Source organism: Carassius auratus, chromosome 22, assembly GCF_003368295.1.
Source record: "Carassius auratus strain Wakin chromosome 22, ASM336829v1, whole genome shotgun sequence".
Taxonomy (NCBI): Eukaryota; Metazoa; Chordata; class Actinopteri; order Cypriniformes; family Cyprinidae; genus Carassius; species Carassius auratus.
The window spans coordinates 20,073,865-20,087,305 of NC_039264.1; the positions used below are offsets into that span (position 1 = coordinate 20,073,865).

The 13,441-nt window shown below is 37.7% G+C and overlaps 1 protein-coding gene across 1 annotated transcript; it reads right to left on the reverse strand.

The window, feature by feature from the left end:
• Positions 1–584: 584 nt before the first annotated feature.
• On the reverse strand, positions 585–10,038 carry cusr (Copper-only SOD repeat protein). The gene is made up of 10 exons (XM_026198156.1): positions 9,767–10,038; positions 6,635–8,699; positions 6,116–6,215; positions 4,809–4,886; positions 4,618–4,716; positions 4,409–4,541; positions 4,207–4,321; positions 3,553–3,677; positions 1,187–1,270; positions 585–1,097 (listed from the first exon to the last, which is right to left on the reverse strand). Exons 1-10 carry the CDS (start codon positions 9,804–9,806, stop codon positions 1,006–1,008), a joined length of 2,931 nt encoding a protein of 976 aa, XP_026053941.1. The 5' UTR covers positions 9,807–10,038; the 3' UTR covers positions 585–1,005.
• Between the last annotated feature and the right edge of the window lie 3,403 nt (positions 10,039–13,441).

The following is a 13,441-nucleotide window of genomic DNA, read 5'->3' on the forward strand; positions in this document are numbered from 1 at the left end:
CAGTCACATGGCGCGTGCGGAGACGCGCCCACTTTTAGTCAAAAACGGCAGTCTACTAGACAGCTGTTTTTGATTAATATTTTGAATTAGATTTTATTTCAATTTTGTTTTGTATTTTAGTTATTTTTTATTACGTGTATGTGTGTGTGTTAATAATTAGTTATTAATATCGCCTATTAATAACTACTGAACAAGGTATATGTGGGTTGAGTTAAGAAGTTTCATATGAGACTGCGTTTGTAGTAACAATTTAGTTTATAATAAAAAAATAACTATTTTGATTTTCATATATTTTAAAATTAATACGTTTTAAAAAAATTTTTTTGAATCATTACTCCGTTGTTCAGTGTCACGTGATTCCTGCTTGTTTTGGTTGCTTATTATCAATGTTGATATTCGTGCTGCTTTTCAGTATTCTTTGATATAAAGTTAATTTGAAACATGTATTTTTAAACAGTGTAAAAGTCTTTAAATCTTTGCTGAATAATTCATTTTATTTTAACACATATAGCCTCAAACATTTATATGAGTGACATTCTGGGTAAATCACCTGCCAGACACCCATGAAAAACACACAAACAGAGTAAGACGTAAGACTTCATTTCACAGGCACACATAACACATTATAGAGTCGTGTTGCATGAAAACAAGGGTTGTGTTGTATTCACACTGAATGCATCAATCAAAATATACAGAGAATAGAAATAAATCAGGGAAACAGTATAATACAGTATTAAGTTAGGCTTTTGAGCAATTTACAATGAATACATGTCCATGAATCCCATTCAGAACAGAGCAGTAAGATCCAGAAGATTGTGAAACATGATCATATCCTTTTCTTTTAAGGGCGTAGGTTTGAAACCTGATGAAATGAGAAATGTTCTTTAAGGTTTGGGTTGCAATATTGATCATTTGCCACATTCTTGGTTTTGGTGTTGAACATATCCTGGTTTATTATAGTAACAAAGTGAAGGCAGTGTTGTGATATATCAGACAAAGCTCCATCTAGTGCCTCAGTAACCCGAGCAGACAGACTGCAGCCAGCACTATGGACAGTAACATCCTGCAGGGGACCAGCATCAGTCCAGTGTTTCCAACTGAGGGACAAAGAAATTCCAGGTGATAAAGTGTAAAACACTTGTAAATAATATAAATAAATGTGGTTAAACACAGAATTCAGGCTTACTTGGAGTGCATGCCTTTGATTCTTCAAAAACACCCATCTTTTCACTCAACTTAACTGTTTTCAGCTTCTCTAGATTCACCTCACCTGGAAAACAAGTTGTTATAATAACATCTATTCAACTTTTGGTCATTTCAAAACTTGGTTAACTTGGTTTTACTTTGAGGAAGATAAATGAACAAACCCCTTGGTAAAAAACTTCAGAATAAAGACATATATTCAAATTATTAAGTTCAATATTAAGTTATTAGCTTAAAAGTGTGTGTGTGTGTGTGGGGGGGGGGGGGGGGGGGCAGTCTTTAAAGATATGTAAAGATATGTATTACAATTAATTTATTGATAAAGTGCAATTAAATAATCCCTTTTTTTTTGCATTTTGCTTTACACTAGTAAAAAAAAAAACATAAAAAAAACCCCAAAAAGGCTGGAAAGCCAACTCACCCGCCCCCCAACTCAAAACTCACAAAAAAAAAAACTAATCTAGCTGTAGGTGTACAACTTCAAAGTGATTTTTATAGAACACTCCATCAAAACTAAATAAATAATAAAAGAAAAATAAATAACTCATTAAATACAATGTTTCTGTTGTTTCCTCGGTTGTCCTGTGGTATAGAACTCGGTCATATACCACTCTCCTGTTTCACAGGGTCTCTATGCTCCAAACGCGCATCAGATTACGGTGCAATTTTTCCTTTTTTGTGTCTTTTGAAAGGAGGGGATTGTTCATTGTTTTGACAGACAAAGCATACAAAGTAAGTTCAGGAGAGGAGAGCAACAATCAAACATCCTGCAAAATATATAAAAGACACACTCAAACCCTCAAAAGATTTTACATAAGAGTGGCTCATTTCTGCCTGCTCTTGTACTGGAATATATGTATAATATTAATATTAATATTGTTAATATTGATGTTAATAGTACTACAGTATATAATATGGATATTGTCAGGGTTTTAAGCGGGGCATGCACTGCGCCAACACTCAAGTCCTACTCTCACTGTACAAATAAACTGCATGTGTTGTAAAGCCAAAGCTCAGGATTTATGTGCTCAAATCCATCGTCGAGCTGTAACTTAAGTGCTCACACTATACATAATTCTGTAGTACTTTGAGTTGGTTTGTCTCTGTCATTCATGGTTTGAGTTATCCTGTTAGTTTGCACTGTTTCTAAATCAATTTCCTTTGTCTGTATTTATCAGTTACCATGGTTCCTCACTGGTTCATTTAGTCACACCTGTCTTGTTTTACCTTTCATTAGTTTGTGTATATCTAGCCGTCAGTGTTTGCTAGAGTTTGTGCATTATTGTCACTGGTAATGTGGTAGTTCTGTTCGTGGTTTCAAAGATTGCTGCGTAACCTGTAAGTTCTTTCTTGATTTTGGTTTAGTTACAAATACAAACTGTTACACCATTTTATCCCTGCTGCAACCCATATGTCACAGAACAACGGACCAATAAAATGGATCTAGCAGCAGTGAAATTTCTCCTCCTCTCACAAGGGCAACAATTCCTCAAGAGACCCATTCAGGCTCTTCTAGATTTGCACAACCTTGTCCACTATAACAACGATAACTTGTGTGTTTTTCCGGACAGGACTCAGCACAAAGACAAGAGCACACCCCAGAAATATATATATATATATATTTTACAGTACTAATGTAACCTCTTGGGGCTAACTAGGACTTTAAAGACCATAGCCCCTAGCGTCAGTCGTATTGTAACACTTGAGATCAGGGGAATCCGGTTTACCTGTGCAGCAATTACCAACTGGACTCCATTACCCTCAACCCCCTAAACCTCACTCCCATCCGGGTCACGGCACCAACGTAAGCCCTCCAGTTCTAACCGCCTTGCACTACAGGTACACACCCAAGTGTGGGAGGGTCACTGAGTAGTGGCCTTTTAACTGACAATGCCACACCTTCTGATTTTGGCTAGACCGATTAAAAATGGTGTAAATTAAAGTGGGAGAAGTTTCTATGTTTGGAAGCTGGATCATTTGCATGATCAGAGTGGGCAGGCTGCTTTGTGCCCTTTTATACTGTGATTATTATATCAAACATACAATGCATGTTATGAGGAGCTGGATAGTGGACTATTTAATATTTCTTTTCTGATTTTGGTTTAGTTGCAAAAACATAAATAAAAAATTGCTGCACCTAGATCTGGTCTATATAGATATATAAATATTACACACATTATTTTTACATTTCACAGCTATTTTTAATTGTTAGTCAATGCGTCAGATGAGCATCTCACTGTTTTTTAAAGTATCTCACGATATGGGCCTCAAGTTTTTAAGATGTTTCGTGAAGATGAAAGCAATTGCTTAAAAAGTTAAACATTCAAATTCTGTGCTCTTTTGTGTTACCTGACACCAGGTAATTGACCTGCTGGCATTTCCCACCAGACACTTGTGAAGGAGATTCAGGTAAGATAGAAACTCTGGATATGTGGAGGTTCAACACATCTGCCACTCTCTTACGGAAATCATACCTGTAAACAACAGTAAGTGTGTCACAAACAAAAACGTTTTGCTTATGCAAAAATGTAGTTTATATATAGAATGTAATAAGTAACGACCTGCGATAATTCTGTTATGCTTTAAAGGATTAAAAAACACATTTTACAGCATGTACTAGAAACCATTACAGTAAGGTGAAACATTGTGTGTTATCTGAAACCAGGAGTCATCTGAATTATAATAGTCATTTACAATCAATTTTTTTTCCTTTGTTGTTGTTGTTGTTGTTGTTGTCTTTATGAAATTCAACCAGCAAGGGTTTAAACATAAAACGTTCAGGTATCTTTCTAAAGACGTTGATACAAACAATAATTCAAGTTATGAACCATCAAGACACTGGCAATGGCATAATATGTATAAAATTGGAAATTTAATTGTTATTTCTTATAGTAAAAGCATGCAGTTTTCACCTTTTTTTAAAGGTCTTTTTTGATACAGTTAATATTTCTGAATATTTAAACCAGTTAAAAGCATAAACATTTATGGAGCTGAAGAGTATACCTGCTGAAGGAGGCTATTTTGGGGAAGATCTGCGTGGCAGAGGGAGATTCTGGGAGAATATCTGCACACACGCTTGTGGTGTTGTTGAGTTTGAGAACTAATGACCTCTGGACAACTGCAGGTAAAACATTGAGACCATGTCTATGTATAAGATCAATTCCAATATCATATCACAAGTGTTACAGTTATTCATCTCTGCTACCTGTGAAGTCTCCGGCCAGTTGCAACAGGATGTCACTGTACAGTTGTCTCCTGGTGAGACTTATGGGTCCATGTCTTCCCATCAAATCTCCAACCATACAGGACAGAGACCTGACCTGAGAACAGCTGTTCATCTGAGAGAGAATGATTCGGTCTTAAATATTTTGGATAATATTTTAGCAATTTGATGAGAAAGTAGGCCTCACTCACATTTGTCATGTTGAATGGATTAAATATTTCATCTTCACCAGGACATGTGCCATCGGACCCCACTGGCTCATATGAGATGTACCAGGAAGCTTCTGTAAGCTGGAAACCAATAGCAGATTTCCTCTTATTCAATGGAATTTAATTGTGATAGCTTACATGACTAATAAAAAAGCTGATAAAATATTACTTACATTTGGTAATTTTGATGCCCGCACATCCACCTCCATTATAACGTCACCATAGCTGCCATCTGGAAAGGTTTGCTGGGACTAATAACATGTAGAGTTTATCATTAAGCATTCATTTATTACATTTGAGTCATTCCGTGTCAAATCAACCAAATTTCAAAAACTTCCCTAGCTCAAATTTAGGATTTTGAATTTCTACGCCTATGTAATTTGGCTCTGAAAACAACCAAAATGGAAGCATATTGAAAACGGTAGTATCTCTGGAACTAAACAATACAGGGCTTTGAAAATGAAGATGGCAAATGGAAAGTTTGTTAAGGCGCAATGTCTAAAAGGGCATTAAAAATATTTAATAGTTATAGACATGCAAACTTTGGAGGAAAAACTAGCAAAGTGCTCCTTCCACCATTGGTGATTTTCGCAGACCTACCAATCCCTGTGTAAAAAAATTATATGCTGCCATCTTTCTGAAGTCATTTTTACAGCACTGTAATTTGGCTCTTTTGCCATTTTAAAATGGCCATTTTGACTTGCCTCTACAAAACAGTGGATTACTCAGTAAATAATCATCTATGGAATTTAATATTTTGGCTTTCATCATTATACATGTTTAACTTTCTTCAGAAAAATATGAAAAAAATCCCAAATTAAAGGCAATGACCTCTGGTTGAGTTGACACGTAATGACCCATTTAATATTTGTTTATATACATAATAGAAATATAATATGCAAACATTATAAAGTACTGTATAAGCAATATTTCAGGACTGGGTGGAGGCAAAGATAAAAAAATAAAAATAAATAATTAAAGACATGCTTTGGGCAAGATGTAATAAATATACAATTACTACTCATTGCTGTAAATCATGTGTATCGTTCTTCTGCATCCAACACCAAGACCACAAGACAGCTGCTGGTTTGCTGTGTGGCATGTGACAGATCCATCTGCCTGCATACCGTCCCAGCAGGACAAGAGCTGTACCCCTCCACAACCACAGCCTCACCCAGTTACCCATCTCCTCTCTCCACCCCATCCTCCCCTATCCAGCATTATTAGCAGTGTCATCTTTTTGTGGCAGATTTAAAGTGACGGTAGATTTAAACCACTTTAGTGTGGGAGAGAGTAGAGATGAGGGAGATACTTATTTTTCACAATTCCCTCCCTCTAATTTAGCTACCATAGGAACAGTGAAAACAATTCAAGCAATTTAGCAACATGGCCTTGGCAACCAACCAGCAAAACCACAGAAGTTATAAACAGGCAAGCAACACCTATAAAAATCTGCTTAAATGATCTAATTTCCTTTTACCATCATCACTGTCCCAGTTACAGCACTACTAAAATTGGCCTCGGCCTTCACCCAGTTTCCATCTGGGGAGTCTTCTGCTGAGACATCTGCACACCGCATCCTGTAAATAGTGGAAGAAACCATTTTAAGTTGATAATGTTCAAGTAAGCTTATACTGTTTCCTCCCTCATTCCTGGGTGAGTCAAAGAAATCTGATGCAATACTTGCACAGATAATCAATAAATGATGTGTGTAGAGGAATGAGCTGTGTGAATCTCCCCACACATGGTTTTCATGACAGTTTTGTATTTAGGTATTTCAGATATCTGACAACTTAAAAAAAAAAAGTATCTAGTTGTCAGTCAAATGTGTCTAGAGCAGCAGATTACCAAAGAGGAACTGAGACAAAATGCAGAACTGGGAATCAATTATATCATAACCTGCACCTGCAGTTGTTTTCCTGTCTCACCTGTTTATGGTTCTGTTTCTAACAGAAGAGAAGCAAACTAACATCTTATATTTATTTCTTAAGGAACTAACCTTGAGGTGTTGGTGTAATGTATGACCAGAGAACGGCCAATTATGCTGTTTGGTCCTGAAAGTGGCATATTTCCATCCATGTACTGATTCTGAAAGTTAGTCTGACCGGCCAGGTCCCCAAACTTCCCACTGATGTCACCGATCTCATACTGGTCAACCGTGCCATTCCCCGGAGCTGGAGACGAGGATGTGTTCACAGAAAACGGGTTGAAGTGTCCCATGATGTTGGTGTCAGAGCAAGGTTCCTGTTTGCTTTTGATTGGAAGAACATGGATGTGGTAGCCAGCGGCTCTCGTATTAAGCCCGGTAAAGGAGATATTTAGGATTGTTGGTCCTTGAGGAGACACTTGGAAGAATCGGACTTGACCTTCAGAGGTTCCAGATCCATACCAAGAATCAGAACGAGCGGAGGGAAAACGGTACAATGTGAGGTTTGCACAAGCGATCCGTTGACTTGTTTGGTTTGGACCATGTATCACCACAGAACGTCCAATCATTCCAGACACCCAAGAAGTGGTGTCAGTAAAAAAGTTCTTGGTGACCACTGTTCCTATCTGAGACTGTAGGTCCACAGTTTTGTGCTTGCCAGAGATGTCCCCAACTTCACAAGCAAAAGGACTGTCGGGAGCACAGTTTACAGCGTATGCACTCACTGTGATGTCCATGTTGTACGGGTTCCAGTGATCTCCAGTGGACAGACAATACCCCTTGTCATTATCCATCTCTGTGCTGATGGGATAATTGTGGACATGCCAATTGTGATTCACCGTAGAAGGTGCAGAAAGTTGTCCGTAGGATAGGTCCATGAATACGGAGACATCAGAATATGGGTCACTACTGAGTTGGGCGAATAGGACCGTCCCCACAACCACACCACGAAAGTCAGCCTTGGCGACAATCACTTCGCCTGGGTAGCCGATACTTGCACAGGCAAATCTGGTTGAGTTGGGCATGTGTATCACGACAGAGCGACCCACAACGCTATTCCGCCCAAATAGGGGTAGGTTCCAGTCCGTGAAAGTGGCTTGAAAATTATTTGCATTCTCCAGAGACCCATGTCTGGCGCTCAGATCTCCGACCTCAAAGAGGTCATGAGTGGAGCCTCTCGGTGGTGGATATGCTGGTGCCTGAGTATTCAAATTAAAGGGGTTCCAGTGACCCCCAAGGTTGTTGTTACTGCAGCTGCTATCTGACGGAGATCTCATTTGGGGAAGAGGAAACTGATGAACGTGGTACGGCCCAACTCTTCTGTCCAGGTTAGTCAGGTTAACAGTGATGGTAGTGAGATCAAACGGAGACGGTTGACGGAAGGAGAAGGAGCCTTTTATCCCTTGCATGCTCACAACAGCACTAACCACCTTTATTGCGACACTTCGGATCTCCGCACACATGTAGCTTGAGGACAAGTCGAGAACAGCGAAGCGGGCAATAGAACTGAGATTTGATATTTCCAATCGAGATTTAACAGGTTCTAGAGGTGATCCCACATTCAAAACACCCAGCTTTGTGAGACTCTTGGGATCCAGACTACCAAGAAGCGCACTGCAGCTGTTGACAGAGCTCGGTGGGACTAAAATCGTGACGTTTGAAAAAGTCCGGTTCTGATTGACGTTTCTTAGATCTGAGAGAACCCTTGCTCCTGCTTCTCCCATCACTTGCCGGAGGTAGACATTTCCAGTCACGGGACTGAAAAACCGTGCCCGCCATGTTCTTACCTGGGACTCCGAAGTAAGTCCGGCACAAACCCTTGTACCATTACATGTGTTCACCAGCACAGAGAGGGCTTCCAGACTAATGTGCTGTTCAAACAGCTTGGACACGTTCACAGCAGCCTGAGGCTGATCCACAGTAAACGTGAACACACTGTCTCCTACGTGTAACTTTAGACAAGGTGAAGCAAAATGGCCATACATAACTGGGAATGTAGTGAGGGAGATATTGTATCGACATGTGCCAGTTCCTGTGAGATTAACGGTGGCCTTGGAATCTGAGGAGTCGAAGAGGATCGAACCAGTGACTCCCATCATATTGAAGTCAGCCCGATACCGCACACAAGATGCAGAACCTGAATAGAGTCAATGGAATAAACAAAATGCCATAGGAATTAATATAAACATTTAATTCTCCTCAGGAAGTCTACAATCTATTTCAAGCATTTAAATCATAGCAGATCACATGCAGATATATCATTTCAGATGCTGTGTTCTGTATCATTGAAATATTCATCGTATAATCTAAGAAGTGGAGTGTGTCATGTTTCCAGTGTAAGATTATACATTATTACTCATGTCAGCAGCTCATCTGTTATGTCTACACTTGTCAGACACCAATAATGCTGATTAAAGGACATAACTATCAGCTTTAGAAGCGCTCAGATGACGGGTAGTTTCAGGTGTCGGTGTGGCACCTGCAAACATGACATTTCTAAGAGATTCTCTACGAGGAACATTGATGGTTGTCCCGTTGAATTCAGGGAATTGTGAGGTTTAAGGCATGAATAAATAATGTCACAGCTGAGCTGAGTCACACTGAGTAACAGTGCCAGAATCAGTTAACTTTATTCAAAACTCATGGAAGCATGATTCATGGAAGCCATGGAAGTATGATTTTTACTTTCCTCAAGTAACAAGTACGAAGGTTAAATTTACCTCTAACTCATGCAGCTTAACTATGGATACACTTTAAATAAGTTGACTTAAAATTAGCAATATCTGAATGCTTTTACATGCAGTAAAAACTTAGCTTAGTACATTTTCTCACATACATCGACTTTGAAGTTTGTTCCTTGTATTCATTAAGCATTATGTTATTCCTTAAGTAACACCAGGTATCACATACAAACAAAAAATATCACTAGATCACTGAATAATTTAACCATTGTTAAGCAATTATAGACTGTCAAGTGCTAACATGCTAACTAATAATGTATAATCTTAAAACAGTTTCCAATAGAAGAATGTAAAATATCTTAAAGTGACACAATATGATGCAAATTCATAAATTTTTCCCTGTACTTGGCAACAGTTTTCCAGAAACTCAAACTTGATTGACCAAATGCTTTGGAAATGCAGTGTTGGGATGCAAATCACAATTTTTATGAAAAAAAAAACCATAATAATAAAAACAACTTACCCAACAGGATTAACAGGATCAAAGCTCTTGGCAGCAACATGTTGACAGCTGTTGCTTGTGTGTGTGTGTGTGTGTGTGTGTGTGTGTTTTCAAGCAAGAGGTAGACAGTGCTACAGGCAGTGTGTGAGTGGTTTCACAAGTGAAGCCCCTCTGTGTGTGTCTGTAACCCTCTGTACTGGAGCACGTCTATACTGATGTTGCTTGTCTGTGCGCATGTGTGTGTGTATGTTGTGAATTCCTAGCCGTCTCAGTCTGTGGCAGCTTTGAATGAGTCTCTGGCGTGTCTCTACTGTGGTCTTAAGGGAGGGCAGCAGAGGGAGTGGCTTCCCAACATCCTGTGTTCACACTTTTCTCAAACCACACACCGTTTAAAACCATTGAAACAGGGTTTGGCAAGATTTTCCTAAACAAGAATTTATGGAAGTGATACAGGATAATAAATACTCATTAACATTTTTGTAAACAAGCATAAATTAAAGTGCATCTTGTGAAAAGCTGTAAAAAACATATCCATTATTAAGGCATTTCAACTTTAAATCATCGCTTTTGACTAAAATACGAGTCCATAATCCATAATAACGTCCTCCTTCAGTTTTTTGGGTGAAGTATCCTATTAAGGACCAAATTTAGCAATTATATTTTATTATATTATTATATGTTTCTTGTTCATGTTTCTTGCTGTTGTACTGTTTCATTTCTCTTCAGTGTTGCAAAGACATAATATTTCCTTGCTAATTTCTTTTTTTCTCCTTGCTAAATTTAGGATCAGGGTATTTTGGCCCAAGCTGTTTCAAGAAGCTCTTGAAGTTCTTCAGTTGGTGCTATTTTAGAGAATGACTGTTGTGGCCTCAGCGAGGAGATGTGACGTAGACAAGAGTTGACTCAAAGACATAATTATAGCTGGTGTATGTAGAAGAAATACTGCGTGTGTGATTTTAAACGTGATCCACAGAAGCTGTGGATCAAATCTCTACTTTTTTACTATTATTAAAATGAGAGCAGGCATTTTTTTTCATCAGATGTCCGTTCTGTTAATTGTTTGTTAAATGACTCATCTGTCAACATAAATAAGCATATAAACACATTGAGACACAATCGTTTATATGCTTTAGAATAGTGATAGTGGTCTGTGCTTCACTTCACAATAATATACTTTATTGTGCTATACTTAATAAATAAGGATAAGGTTGTTTTTTGTGACATTTTATGGTTGCAAATCTTTCAGCAGTTCAGAGTGCCCAAGCAATTATGGATAGCCTGTACATTATCACTTTATGTGCATACTGTAAATACAGCATGTAACTGTATATTGTATTGTTTTGTGTAGCTGTATTTTTTTGGCTATATACATAGATGCTCACAGCATTCCTTATTCTCCTGAGCATGACGCAAGTCCAGCTCATGTTTTAACCGGGTGTCACATGTCATTATATTATCTTAACGAGTTAACCTGATGGTTAATGGGAAACAAAGTTGGCTTGCTGTTCTCAATAGAGGCTTGAACCCAAGGCTCAGCTTGAGTTCTGAGTTTAACCCTCCATGCTGTACTACATAGAGGGAGAATAACAGAAATAGAGGAGGAGATGGGGAGGTGGAGGGATGCCTGGGACAGTGCAATGACTGCTTATTTAGGCTTGTATTGCTGATTGACAGGACTTAATGATTAGGCTCTTCCCAAACCTAGGTTTGGAACTGTATTTAATATTCTTTTCTGGAAGGGTGAGGTTGTTTATCTTGAGAATGGTTTAAGCTCTAACACATTTGCTCATATTAGGATCAGACAAGCTGTCAATAGGCCACTGTCACTAATAGAAGTTTCTCCACTCATGTAAATCACAGATTCACTAATTTTACTAAAAAAGGCACTCATTTACAGGTATTGTTGATGTTGTTCCAGACTGTGTGGATTTGTTCAGATAAACATGATTATATATGAAGGATTCTGCATTTCTTGAAACTAATTGCTGAGTTAAATGACTGAGGATCTTTCTGGTTCTACATCTAGTGTAGTATCAATTAAATGAGTTGAGTTTATATCACAACAGAAAGTAGAAAATGTTTCCATCCTCAGATCTCTTGCACGCCCCCATACTGAATGAATGAATCATTTTTCCTCCACCGAACTTGACTGTTTTCTGTGTGAATCTTGGGTCATGGAGAGTTCCAGTAGTTCTTCTGGAGTATTTGTGGAGACTGGGATGCAGTTCAATAGATGATTCACTTTTCCACAGTCTGTCCTTCCTGCAAGCTGTGGGACTTGGCAAATGCAGCAAATGTTTTTAGTTGTCTTCTGTTTCATGCTGGTTTCTGAGCACTAATTTGGTGATTGGGACCACTGTGCGAGAGAATTTGACAAACTGTTCTTGTAGATAGAGAGGTTTCTGGTGACCAGTTCTTCTGTAGCTCTGCTGCAGTTGAAACACTGTCCTCTCACACAAACAGTTGTCTTACAGGGTCTGCTTGACCTGGGATTTTTGTCAGGGAGTGTATTATTATTTCAATATGTATTATTATGATTATTTACAGAGTCACACTTTATTACACAGTTCACTATAACAGTGCTGTAAATCTCTCTATATCTCAGCAGTTCCTCTGCTGCCCTCTGTATTTCATTAATGAAAGTTCATTGTTATATCATAACATAATTGTATATAACAGTTAATATATAACTGTGCAAATGGTTTTTAAAAAGTAGCCTGAGCTGTTTAAAATGTTTTACATGTGTTGTGGTATTTCTTAATGAAGGATTGTGGACGTGTGTTGTTTTTGTGCTATTTGCTATTATTGTTTTTGTTATTTATTTGGATTAATGGCATGGAAAGCTAACAAATTCAGTTTATTAGATTTATGGTCATAAATAGTCATAACCTCCTGGGGTCACTGCTTTTTACAGATGAATAAAAAGGAAGTATTTATACAACCACAACACTCAATAAGCATCACTTGAGAATCAACAGGACACAACTGCAACAGAAATGATGTCCTGAAAAATTTGTCGTATTGACCATAATCAATCACAGCAATTAATTATTTGTTATTTATTTGATAGGGACAGAGCATGTTGATGAACACTTGTACAGAATACAAATGTAAAGAAGCCGGATTATAGCAGTAATGCTAATTTACGTAATTTAAAGCTATTTATCAAGGTTTGGCATTTGTTGCACTTGGTAGCACCCTTACCGAAAAGAAGTAGCCTACTTCAAGTTTTTTTTTATTTTTTTTTATTAATTACAAGTAAAGTTCAAGTATATTTGAAGTATACATCACATAGTAAGTATACAAATATCAGTTTGCTAGTATACTATTATACTCCTTTATAGAGTATTATAGGCCCACTTTCTAGAATACACAATTATATTTTTAAGTACTATACTTAGTAGTAAACTTTGAGTACACAACTAGTTTAGCTCTTTTTTTGCAGTTTGTACTATACTAAAATTTAACTTATAGGTAGTTTACGAATGAAATAGCTGTAGCATTTTAGTAAACTTTGAAGTAAAGTCTCAGTAAACCTCTTGTTTAGTAGTTTTATACTGCAAGTATACTCATACGTTTTCTTTAAGTGAACTTTAAATCATACTTTGAGTATACTACTATGTCCCTATTTAGGTTTTAATTTGTATTTTGTTGTATGAATATCTGAGCATCCAAAAAACATCCAAAGAAAGAACA

Coding starts and splice junctions, on each gene's coding strand:
- cusr (XM_026198156.1), bottom strand. CDS start 9,806: ATGTTGCTGCCAAGAGCTTTGATCCTGTTAATCCTGTTGG. Junction 8,700..9,766: donor GATCCTGTTAATCCTGTTGG/GTAAGTTGTTTT, acceptor GACTCTATTCAG/GTTCTGCATCTTGTGTGCGG. Junction 4,887..6,115: donor TAACTGGGACAGTGATGATG/GTAAAAGGAAAT, acceptor ACATGTTATTAG/TCCCAGCAAACCTTTCCAGA.